Source organism: Alosa sapidissima, chromosome 2 (assembly GCF_018492685.1).
Source record: "Alosa sapidissima isolate fAloSap1 chromosome 2, fAloSap1.pri, whole genome shotgun sequence".
NCBI lineage: Eukaryota > Metazoa > Chordata > Actinopteri > Clupeiformes > Clupeidae > Alosa > Alosa sapidissima.
Genome location: NC_055958.1, coordinates 24957495 through 24969999, shown reverse-complemented (window position 1 = coordinate 24969999; position 12505 = coordinate 24957495). Strand labels below are relative to the sequence as shown.

Here is a 12505-nt window from a genome sequence, read left to right as displayed (position 1 = left end):
TTTTCATGTTGTTGGTTATAAATGGTAAGGAGACTTACTTTCTAAGACTTACTTCTAAGTCAACTCACAAAAGAGAAACTCTGAGAGAAACTGTTTCATGGCTAGTCTTATCTAGATCATTTCTGTTGACAGACAAGAAATTCACAGGCATACTAGGGTAGTGTAAATAGTTTTATTTAATCATAGTCATTGAGAAATCATGGATCTAACTTAGAGATCTGTTATTAAAAAGTATTTTTGTGATACACACATATCTGTACTGGCTAAATACTTTTCTGATCAAAATGAAACAAAACAAGGAACATGCCAGTTATTTACCCAGTCTATAAGATGAAATGGATGAATGTGTTAAGACAGCAGATGGTTGTACTATAAACAGGAATGTTTATGGCCTTCACAAGACTAAATGTCCCATTCCTCTGTGATGTTGGTCGATCATGATGCATGACCGCTTCCATCAACCCACTGTTCGCCAGATTCATGTTCTCAGCTTAATTTAATATACAAAATGAGACAACAACAAAAAAAAAAAACTATAAGTTAAAATAACATTCAAGATGTATAGCACAGGGTGTCGTTTTAAACAATATGTACAATATTATCCTTTTTGCAAATGAGTGGATTAAAAAGTAAAAAAAGCAATTTTGTAGCAAAATATCTGTACATTTAGATTTTTTTTTTGTTTTATTTTCATTTGTAGTATTTAATATAACTAGATGCTGGAGGGGACTGGCACTCACATCAAGTGGAGCTGAACGGAATGAGTGGCTAATAGTCTTAGTGGTTAAATACTATACAATAAAATCATGAGTGGTGGACATGAATGCTGCCATTCTTGAAGGCAGCCCCCCCCCCCCCCCCCCCCCCCCCCAGACTGTGGAATATAAGAATCCAGTTTCTCCTCCCGGTTGGTTTTGTGACGAGCCTCTTCTGTGTTTTGATACGGTGACGGACATGAACTGTAACCCTACAGTAGGTTACACTCCATTGAGTTCATCTCATTTTTTGTCTACATCTCTCCTCTCTCCCATCACCCTTAATGATGTGTTCCTGTAGGCACAGGGTCGGTGAGAAGCTGACCTGCAATGATCTTGGTCCACTTCACGGCTTGGTCCGCTAACCATTTTAACACTGCAGCGGCGACACCATAGCACTGGCGCCCTGTGTACAGTTCATATTGGCCTTACCAGTTCATACTGGTCCCATCCAGAGCCTCTGACGTTCCATCTGCCTACAATCCCCACCCTCCTCAGCTCCCTCTGCCACTTCCTCTGCTCCTGCTGCTTGATCACGTCTGTCTGGTATGTTACGTACAAACATACACGCTGCCCTTGGACTTACACTTACTGGTTTGGATGGCTGGAACCAGGATATATTCCTCTTATAAAAAGTAGCCCTTGAGTATATGGAGGAAAAGTTTTAAGTGCTGCTTGAGCACTTGGAATAATCCAAGCATGATGGTGATAGCACCGGAATGTCAGAAGATACTATGGGATTTCATAGTAAAAGAACCTTTGTCGGAGTAATGCTCGTGCTTACAGAACTATATCTTACATTTGACTATACAGAGGTAACCCATGAAAAAAAACAAAACAATCTTCTTATGTGTCCAGTTTTACAACTAGGAAAACAAACAATGACAACAGGTTTAAAGCCAGATCAAGTCGTTACTTGAAGTAAACACAACATCCGAACAAAGTCATAAACATTCTGATCGTATCCGCACAAAAGAAAGAAAATAAAAGTCATTAAGTTCAGGCACTTGGCTTGTCTAAAGTTCCCATTGGGTGACCTTCCAGACTCCATCTTCCTCAATCCCTCTCCATATAGTCTTTCATTCTGAGGCATCAGCCTCCTCCTTCCTTCTCTCTCTGTCTCTTTCTTTCTCACTCACTCACTCTCTCTCTCCACATCATCACATACTCTCTCTCCCCTCAAATCACCACCTCTGCGTTGTTGAGCGGCCGCAGGTTCTGATCATCAAAGCGGCGCCTCACGCTCCTCCTCACCGCGTCGGCTCGTCTGTACGGCTGATTGCGAAGATCTGAGGACGGGGAGAGAGACACAGAAGGGGGGCCGTCAATCATGCATCGCCATGGTGACAGCTTAGTGCAAGCCCGGGTAAAACAGGGCTGCTTGGCAGACTGGCAGTCACACAAAGCAACTTGAGGTTTGACAAAAAAAAAGTCCTTCCAAGGATGTAACGCAAACTAATTTGTAAAAAAAAAAAATCTATAAATAAATTGTGTTCTGTGAGATTTGCATTTCATTTCGTCAAATATCTGCTTTTCTTATGGGGATAGGGAAGAGATTATAGCCATTAATGTCTGCCCTGTCAATGAAACCAGCCTGCTTCCGAGTAAGAGGAATTTCCCTGAATTTTTTGAGAGTATGATCTTAACACATCTCAAAGAAATACCAGTGGAAAAGGGGGTAAGAATGGGGATTAATATTCAACATGATCATTTCACACATAGTAATCAGGTCGATTGTTGAACATGCATAAGAGATAAGGAAAGAGATGGGAAAGGCGGAGGGGTTAACTGAACATGTAAGGTTTTCAGAGAGAGAGAGAGAGAGAAGGGAGGGAGTGGGAGGAGGGAGGGACCGAGGGGAGGATGGGAGGAGGTAAAAAAAAGAGGTGCTTGCCAGGTCTGGGTCACATCCACCACCACAGGGGTGCTATTGGAGGAGTTCCTTACCCTCGAGTGGACATTGGGAAATTTAGTAATATTATTCTTCTTTAGAGCTGGATGAAGAGAAGACAAAATGAAGGTTAAAAGAGAGCAGGCGGGACGACCGCACAGAGAGAGAGAGAGAGAGAGAGAGAGAGAGAGAGAGACGGGGCTCCGCAGCACTGACACTGGCCTTACAGCTGGAGGCAGCAGCAGGGGCAGGAGGGAGGGGCAGCAGAGTGGAGACTGAACACAGCACAGGGGTAAGAGGGCATGACAGGGGGGAGGGGTATTGGGGGAACAGGGCATTAGCAGGGCTGGCACTAGAGGCAGTTAACTGACATGGCAGGCAGGCATTAAGGTGGCAGACAAAGGCAGCTTTGCTCATACGTTCTGTCTCTTAAAAACCCAGCTCGCTTCGCTTAGTGACTACCAGCAAACCAAAACAAATCTTTAGTAAAGCTCTTATCCAACTCTGAACAAAAAACTCAAACAAAACATACATAACAACTGAAATGAATGTTCTGAGCAATAGACAAGTCGTACCGATCTGAGGTTAGCTGTTGACAACTGAACACATGCGCACAGCCAGATCCATGCCACTGTTAGGTTCAGCTGGCAGGCCATGGTGGCTGGACGGAAATGGAGCTCACAGAGAAGCCATCTGATCATGTATCTGGCTGTGTGTGTTAGTGATGACAGGAACACAGATGTACTGGTTTCCTTAACATGCCATGTAAAACTTAAAAAAAAAAAAAAAACCTCATGCAGCAACCCTCATGCAAGAGATAGGAACCATAAGTTCTCGCGTGATTGGCCAGGGCCACAGGTGATGTTAAGCAATATCACTGCACTGGGGGGCATGCTTGAGCCATGTGCAAGAGGAAAGTGAGCGAGAGTGTGAGTGAGCTAATTAGCAGTGAAGCACAAGGCATTATGGGAGCAGAGTGTGAGCGAGCCAGCATCATGCAAGAGCCCAGACAGACAACAGCAGTGACACATCATTATGGATGAACAATCATGATCGCATGGACAGATGAACACACACATACAAACACACACAAGCAAGGTATAATGCCACAAATGTTACAGTCACTGAGACATCTGTGTGATACACTTACAACACAGTAGGAATGTTTAAAAATATGTCTATAACACAGTTCCCAAAAACGTTCAAAATAATGTGAATATATTCATTTTTAGAAATATATCTACTTATAATTAGTGTTATTGTTTTGCATTTTGTCAATTAAACTAAATTCTGTAGCTGCACACTATTTGCCGTCTAACTCAGGAACAGTAAAAAAAAAAACTGAATACGAGTGACATTCAAAAAATCAGTTCTGGGGGTGTTTGAAAATGGTTCCGCCAGCAGAGGGCGCTCAAAGCCTTCTCTTCTGCTGGCAAGTGATGGTACATTAATAGTACATTGCGACGGTACTGAGCTAATATTGACTGAAGAAAATTGAGTGGCGTTTAATGTTGACCTCGGCGGTCTGGTGCAGCGCCAGGGCGAGTGGTGTGGTCTCGCATCCTGACGTTCTCTGTGACATTATGTTTGCTTTGCTTTATTACACTGATGGATTGGTGAGACCCGTGGTGACACACTTCATGCAGGAGAGAGGGGGAAAGGGGCCCACTGACAGCCCCTTCCTTGCTGGCACACACACACACACACACAGATACAGATACTCACACAGACACACACACACAGACACAGATACTCACACACACACACACACACACACACACACACACACACACACACACACACACACACACACACACACACACACACAGATACTCACTCACACACACACACACACACATCCAACATAGGACGTCACATATGGCCTAAGTGAATGGCCTGCCTCAATAGGAGGAGGCTGGTGCCCCGTTTCCCCCTCTTTGTCCCCCACCCCAAACTCTCCCCCAGAGAAAGAGAGAGAGAGGGAGAGAGAGAACAGCACATGGTGAAAATAAGAGTGAGACGGAAGAGTGGGGTGCGGAGAACCAAAAAAAAAAAAAAACGGTGAAGGGTGAGAACGGGAAAGGGGTGGAAAAAAAGAAGAAAGCACTTCTTTTTTTGTGAAAGGGTTGGGGGAGTTGTTTTGTTTCCAGAAACCTTTGAGAGAGAGAGCGTTAGCTTTAGTAATGGCACTCCTCAGCGAGCGCCGACTCGCAGAAGAACCGAGAGCCCCGCTTGGCCGTTCGGGCGGTAAAGGGCGCGCTCTTCAGCACTGCAGCCAGACGACACACACACACGCACGCACACACACACACACACACACACACGGCCAGACAAAACACACAACACAGACACAGACGTAAAGAGGGAACAATGTTTGTCAGTCTACAAACATGGGTTACATGGCAACAGGTTAGCATAGAATTGGTTAACAAGAATCTGAGCCTGATGTTTGAATGGCATAGCATGGTAAAGCACACTCTACTGTGTGTAAGCTACAGTCTAAATGGGCCAATCAGGCAACAGGGAAGTTGGTTTCCAGCTGAACACCTGATTTAGCCGTCAGCTTGATAGGTCTACAGGCTATACCCCTTCTTTCAGCAGTTATGGGATTAACATGCACTTGGCATGGCAGGTGTGTTTATGCTTGTGTGTGTGTGGGTGTGTGTGTGTGTGTGTGTGTGTAAGCATGTCTTGTGTGGGACATATCCTATGGATACATATTTTTGGGCACCAGACTACACTGTTACTGGCAGTAACCCCAGTGTGTGTCACCTGAGGCTCTGCAGTGGAGCTGACAGGCCATCTGTCTCAATAGAGACGATCAATACACACACTGCATCTGAGGGCCACTCCCAGCCTGGGCCCGCTAGCTAGCGCTACAGCTAACGGCTACAGGAACTGATCCTACACACACACAGATCTGAGCTAGCTGCAATGCTACTGCTGATCCTACACACACATCTGAGCTATAGTAGCTGCAGATGAATCTGGATTAGATCTATGGCCCAGCGTCTAAACACGCAACAAAATTTCCTGCGTATGAAATTTTTGAGAGGCCATTTTAGTTGAATCAACATGAGTTAAAGCTGTTAAAAGGGTTTGTTAGTCATTTTAAACAGCACAAACCACAGTATTAATGTCTTGGAAGAGGAATGGTAGAGCCTACATACAGACTGAACAGTGTGCCTCACCCAATCCCAGAAGCACACTGCTTGCTGTAGTGAGTTTGTGTGTGTGTGTGTATTTGTGAGGCTTTGTCAATATGTGTGTGTGTGTGTGCTACAGTGCTATGTGTGTGTGTGTGTGTATTTGTGAGGCTTTGTGAATATGTGTGTGTGTGTGTGTGTGTAGTTGTGTACATAAAGGAAAGTGTGTCATATACAAGTATGTGTGTGACGATGGATATGTATAGGGTGATATAGTAACAGAGTGTGTGAGTGTGTAAGTGAGGTGTGTGTGTGTGTCGGCGGCAGCTGCTCTGTACCCGTGATGATGTCTTCGATGGCGCCGTCTTTGCCCTCATAGACGTGCCTGCTGTCCTTCACCTGCTTCTTCCTCAGCTCTGCTATCAACTCCTGCTGCTGCCGCTTGTTCTTCTGGGATGGCGACTGCACACACACACACATAGACAAACACTATTGACACGTCTCTTCAAGTTGGTACAATTGTCCGCATTCTTAAAACTCTGGGTATCACTGGACTGTGCACCTGAACAAGACATAAATGGTGATTTGTGTGAGTGTAACTACTGAAATGAATGGCTATGCATCCATTTGTGTGTGTCTGTATTACGTGCGTATATATTTATGTTCACACAGTGAGTTTAGAATAGTTGGTGCGTGTGTGCATGTGTCTGTTTACAGTGAGTAAAGAATCCTTGGCGCGTGTGTGTGTGTGTGCCGTGTGTGTGTCGAAGGTCTGTCAGTGCCGTGGCCGCTAATCCCTGTGTGATGCATCTGATGTAAGGTGACACGGCGCAGCAGCCGCCTCGCTAATCAGCCTCAGCCTCCTGAGTACCTGCACTAGATTACACATGACTCCTGACCTCCAACACCGACACCAGAGACGGTGAGAGAGACAGAGAGGAGGCCTCCCCGTCTCTTATCTCACATCTGCACGGGAGCAGAGAGAGAGCGAGACGGCACTGGACGATAACTCCAGGAGACGTGAGGAGGGGGACAGGTGAGGTGATGAGACGGACGCACTGGACGATAACTCCAGGAGACGTGAGGAGGGGGACAGGTGAGGTGATGAGACGGACGCACTGGACGATAACTCCAGGAGACGTGAGGAGGGGGTCAGGTGAGGTGATGAGACGGACACACTGGACGATAACTCCAGGAGACGTGAGGAGGGGGACAGGTGAGGTGATGAGACGGACGCACTGGACGATAACTCCAGGAGACGTGAGGAGGGGGACAGGTGAGGTGATGAGACGGACGCACTGGACGATAACTCCAGGAGACAGGTGAGGTGATGAGATGGACGCAGCGGGTGGGACAGAGAGGATGAGGACGCGGTCAACACATTGACAGAGTGAGAGGGACAGATAAGCATGGAGGAGAGGGACTTGGAGGGATGAGGAAGTGAGAGAGGGAGGGAGGGAAGAGGAGATCAGGCAGACGGGAGAAGATAAGAGGAGGGAAGGAGGAAGAGGGTGGCGAGTCTGCAGTCGGTACCTTCTGGTCCTCCTGTTCATTCATGGCCTCCTGTTCCAGCAGCCTCTCCATCATCATCTGTTCCTGCCTTTTCCGATGCTCATTGTCCTCCTCCGCTTGCTGCACACACACACACACACACACACACACACGTAAGACTAGCACCTGTCCATCTTTGATCCTCTGTTTGCAAACATACAGTAATCACTAAATGACTTCCTCTGTTAAACTAACCTCTCATCTCACCCAGAGTGCCCTGGGGTCACCTCTATCTCCCCACCCTGACTGTTTAACTGAAGCAACAGAAGATACTAGATCCTAAATCTTACGGAATGATGTTTCCTTGGCCTTGGCCAGCATAATCTTAGTTCTTTACCTATCTAATAGCAACCCAGCACTCTAGTCAGAGATCAAAACACCACCATCACAGCATAGACTGTGTAGCCACCTCTAGCGGTCTCTGACTCTAGCGGTCTCTGACTCTAGTGGTCTTGACTAGCGCGCTTAATCGACTTACTTTATTTCACTATTACATCTGCTTTACTTTGATCCCATTATTCAATTACTGTGATTGACTGAAGTGTAGCTGTGGCGACCACACAAGCAACATGCACACCAGCGCTTCTATGATTTCTGCTCGTGTCTTTTTCTCCAGGCTGGATTAATCTGTTAGACTGCCAGATTAAGCCAGATAACACTAGTGTCACATTAAATTAGATGAGCTTGAATCTGAATTACCCAACATCGTGTTATATATACTCTGGAATATGTAATCTTAGATTACTCCTAATGAGCCAAATGTACGTGCTATGACACTCAACTAAATGCTACAACTTCCTGACATACTGTATATTAATAACAATACAGACCCTAACAGTTCTGCAAGAATATTGCATTGCAAGTGTAAGACATTTTCTACTTACACTAATACAAGACACAGAAGTGCAACTAGAAAGTGTAACTGTGAATTGACTCTGAACGTGTAACTTAGGATGCAACTGTGAGAAAGGCACAATTAAAATGGGAATGGCCGGATTAAAAGGCTTTAATTGGGAGCGCTGAGCCAGAGATTGCCGGAACCTCCAGGGTTTCCCAGCATAGCTCCCGCTCTAGACCTCTAAATCCTGCTTTACCAGACGGACGGCCCCCTGGAGAGAGAGGGATAGAGAGAGAGAGAGGGATAGAGAGAGGGAGAGGGAGAGGGGTTGGGTGAGAAGGCTCACCCTGTAGGCCTTGACAAAGCGCACAAACACGGGGAAGAAGACGGAGGGAGGTGTCGTCTTGGAGTTCTCCCCGAAGAACTTCACGGCCTCGTCAAAGGCATCCTAGAGTGGAGGCAGAGCCATGAGGAAAACCTTGGCAAAGTTTCTCATGAGCACTTCTAAATATAAAGGACTTACTTACTTCAGCCTTACTCCGAAGCACTTCAATATTAAAGCAACACCAAAGAGTTTTTTGTACCTTGAAATAATGTTTCCAATTGGTTCATCAACTCGTAACAGGGTGAACGGCACTTCTGCATTCGCTTCGCGGCCCTCTATCGGCTATAACCGCACTATGTAAGTTTGCCAGATCGGGTAGCGGATCTGTAGTTCGATAGAACGAGACATAAGAAACTACAAATTTGACTTGCATGATGTCGCAATACATCGTACTTTCATAAAATCATGCAACATATTCTCTGACTTGTCTATGGACATCGTTATTTGCAAAGCCGTTGCTGAATAAACAAATAGCGTGCGTGTGACAGAGGAAAAGTTCTTTGGTGTTGCTTTAAGTGCAAAAACGTTTAACTTAAACTTGTACTTGAATGTGTACAAAGCAATGTTTGGATAGAGCCTACCTGTGCAATCTTGGCGTCATCCTGCAGTTTCTTGAGCTTGCCCTCGTTCTGGACGATGAAGTCCTTAAGGGGCGTGTTGTGGCTGTGCATCTGGCACTCGCGCTTGGTCAGGTCCATCCCCCGCTGGAGCTCCCGCACGTCCAGCAGCACGTTCTCTAGTGAAACTGCAACACACACACACACACACACACACACACCAATAAATACACTGGTGTGTACTCATCAAACCATGTTGTGGTGCCTGATCGATAATACAACAAAGGCTGCCCAGTCGGTCTGTAGTGTCCTTGGGGCACTGTGTTCAGACAGGACTATCACTCTAAAACTCTGTGAAAGGAACACTGTTCAAGTACTGGAAGAGATCGCCAACTCTCAGTGCCGCAGTTTACACTGCAATGCAACAAGGAGACTTGACAAGTCGTCAGAACTACACTTATAATGTCGTCATGTTGTTTACGTAAGATAAGTTTCCGTTGTTTACAGACGAGTCTTGAGAGTGGACACGACCCACCTGCGGCGGCCTTCTCGACGTAGTGCAGCTCGTTGTAGAAAAGGGCCACCTGCTGATACTTCTCCTTGACCACGTTAGCAATGTAGTGTAACAGTGTGAGTTTGCGGTCCGTCGATTTAGTGTCTAAAAGCTGTAGAGGAGAAAGGAGGAGATGTTTAATATAAGAAGGCTAACACGTGTACTAATACACAAATTGTATAAAGATTGTATCAGAAGAAAATCGATTTACCAAATCTAAACTCTGTAGTTTGAAACCGTAGACGGCTCCCCTCTTACTGCTGTTCATGTAGTTTCCAAGAGCCAAGATGATCTGGAGGACAACACACATCAGCATGTTATTCAGCAGCAAACAGGCACAGTGGTATCCATTAGAATAAAGGATTATTTGCCTGCCTCAGAGCCTACGTACATTGGCACAGTGGAAAGTTTTATTTGTAACAAGAGGCTGAAATGAGAGTCTCTATATGACTCACCTCCAGAATCTTCTTGAGCTTCTGTGAGGATTTTATTGACACGGATGCTGCAATTACGGCGTGGAGTTGCTGTACAAGGCACAAAGCAAATCAATACCACTTCAGAACAACAGACAGTCATGACCAAACAGGAAAAAAAAAACTTAGTACAGTAACTGACAGAAAAAGACACAGACAGAGAAAGCGAAAGACAGTGAAAGCTAGAATAAGAGAGAAAGAGAAAGAGTAAGAGTGAAAGAGACAGAGAAAGAGAAAGTCTGTGAGGCCTGAGGGCCTGACTGACCGGCGTGAGCATCTGCACGCTCTCGGTGAAGTTGCCCACGAAGGCCATGATGGTCATCTTCTGCATGAGCCGCTCGATCTTGCTGAACTGCATCATGAAGCGGTCCTCATCCGCCAGGTTCTCCAGCGGCTTGCGCTCCTTCTCGTACTGCCGCATGGCCTTCACCTCGTTCTCCGTGGGCAGGAAGCGCATCAGGCACTCCACAAAGTCCACCGGCAGCGTGCGCAGGTCAATCCTAGTAACACATGCCTTGAGTGCACGACTATATACACACGCTATCGGAAACAGACATGCACAAACTACAGTATATGTAAACACTTCCCTCAAGTCTTCCTCAAGCAATCCGGCCTATAGAGTCTATAGCATACCCACACATACTACCACACAACTGAGCATGCTCAATGTACTGTAGTTCATCTACCACTGACGAGTGCCAAATAAAGTGCAATAAAACTGCGTTCCTCATTACACAAATGTGTACACACACATACTTATAAAGGCACACAGACATTCATACATAATCATAGCAGTTGTAGGTCAAACCCTGTCCAGGGTCACCGGTACATACAGTACACACACATCACATACCATCATGTTAAACACATTCAACATAGCTCATTTGCCATAACACTGTGTGTCAAACAGTAGATTATGGAGTACTGACAGTCTCACAAGCAGACAGGTTCACAAACAGATCAGATCAGATTAAATCAAGACACACTAACAGATACAGTATGCATCACTGTGTGGCAGGAGCCAGGACATGTGAACTGTTTCAACCTATACGTCAGTAACAATGTAAAGGCAACCATTTTTGTAAAAACGGACATATGACAGTGCTACAATAGAAACTGTCTTGTGGTGGTCGGCAGTCATGTGACTTACAGTTGAATGGCCCTGCAAATCTCCTCGGGCATCTTGCCCACTTTCCTCAGGGTGATGGCCAGGTTCTTGGCTCGGTTGGATTCCAGCAGAGACACCTTGTTGGGGCCCTTCTGGATGGACTTCTGCTTGCTCGTGGTCAGGTCGATGGCCGGGCCCTGCGCTTTGGTCTTGAACATCTCCTCAAACTCGTCTACGTTCAGATCCTGACCGGAGATAAAGGCAAAGCGGTGGGCTGACCAAATGCTTTGTATTTGTATACAACTCAGTTGCATTTTGCTTTAATTGACCAATAGCTAAACATAGTCCTTCAGATACATATCTCCTTTCTGTTTTGAGGAATATATTTGTGAATGATTACTTGGGAATAGATAAGCAATAACATCAACAACTACTACTGTTATAAATCACAACACATAATACATTTGCCCCTGCACACTTCTATAACAGGGTCTTCTTCTGGTCTCCTCACCTCTAGGATTCTCTCATCGTCGATCTCGTTGAAGACTGTGCCGTTGATCTGGTTGGGCTTCAGTGCCACCCAGTTGAAGACCGGCAAGCGGAACTTGGTCTTGATCGGCTTCTTGATCTTAACAGCTGTCCACAACACAAAATGATTCAATGAGTCAAACGTCAGTCAGGCATGCGCTCACCTAACACACACCAGACGAAGGAGAGGTCAAGGGGGCGGGAGTGGTCGACTGTTGACCTGGGAATGGGATGAAGTACTCTATGGAAGTGTCCACATGGACTGGACGGACAAATGTGCTGAGGGTTGAAACGCTGACCTGAGCATCAGGGCACACAACACATTTGCAAGACCACACTGACAATCAGAAGGCCCAGCGCTGATGACCACCTCAGGGGCCGCACTGGGCCTTCTGTGGCCTAGATAATGTGACCGCTGAGTGGGCTGCATTCATACTCTCTCTCTCTCTCTCCCTCCCTCTCTCTTTCTCTGTCTCTCTCTCTCTCTCTCTCTCCCTACCTCTCTTTCTCTGTCTCTCTGTGTCCGTCTCTCTCTCACTGCCCCCCCTCTCTTTCTCTCTCTCCGTCTCTCTCTCTCTCTCTCTCCCTCTCTCTCTCTCTCTCCTCTGAGTGGGTGAGGTGCTAAAAGAGATTGGGAGGCGTGAGGTCCTGATGTTGGCACCCCAGACTGCCAGCCTCCGTTGCGCTGGTCAGAGGAGGCTTATCAGGAGTACTGGAGCC

The 12505-nt window shown here is 46.2% G+C and overlaps 1 protein-coding gene across 4 annotated transcripts in view; it reads right to left on the bottom strand.

The window, feature by feature from the left end:
• Positions 1–158: 158 nt before the first annotated feature.
• Positions 159–12505, bottom strand: part of fmnl2a (formin-like 2a) — a 59866-nt gene continuing 47519 nt past the window's right edge. Inside the window, exons 16-27 of one of the 4 annotated variants that reach the window (XM_042068952.1) lie at positions 11769–11893; positions 11300–11502; positions 10415–10649; positions 10132–10200; positions 9888–9968; positions 9659–9788; positions 9148–9311; positions 8528–8629; positions 7326–7424; positions 6131–6254; positions 2650–2749; positions 159–2044 (exon numbers count right to left, since the gene is read on the bottom strand). In XM_042068952.1, coding sequence (XP_041924886.1) covers position 2044; positions 2650–2749; positions 6131–6254; positions 7326–7424; positions 8528–8629; positions 9148–9311; positions 9659–9788; positions 9888–9968; positions 10132–10200; positions 10415–10649; positions 11300–11502; positions 11769–11893 — 1433 coding nt within the window. In that variant the 3' untranslated portion in view covers positions 159–2043. Of the gene's footprint in view, positions 2045–2649; positions 2750–4800; positions 4916–6130; positions 6255–7325; positions 7425–8527; positions 8630–9147; positions 9312–9658; positions 9789–9887; positions 9969–10131; positions 10201–10414; positions 10650–11299; positions 11503–11768; positions 11894–12505 lie in introns of those variants that run through there. The other 3 variants (XM_042068965.1, XM_042068963.1, XM_042068942.1) reach the window with 3 other exon arrangements.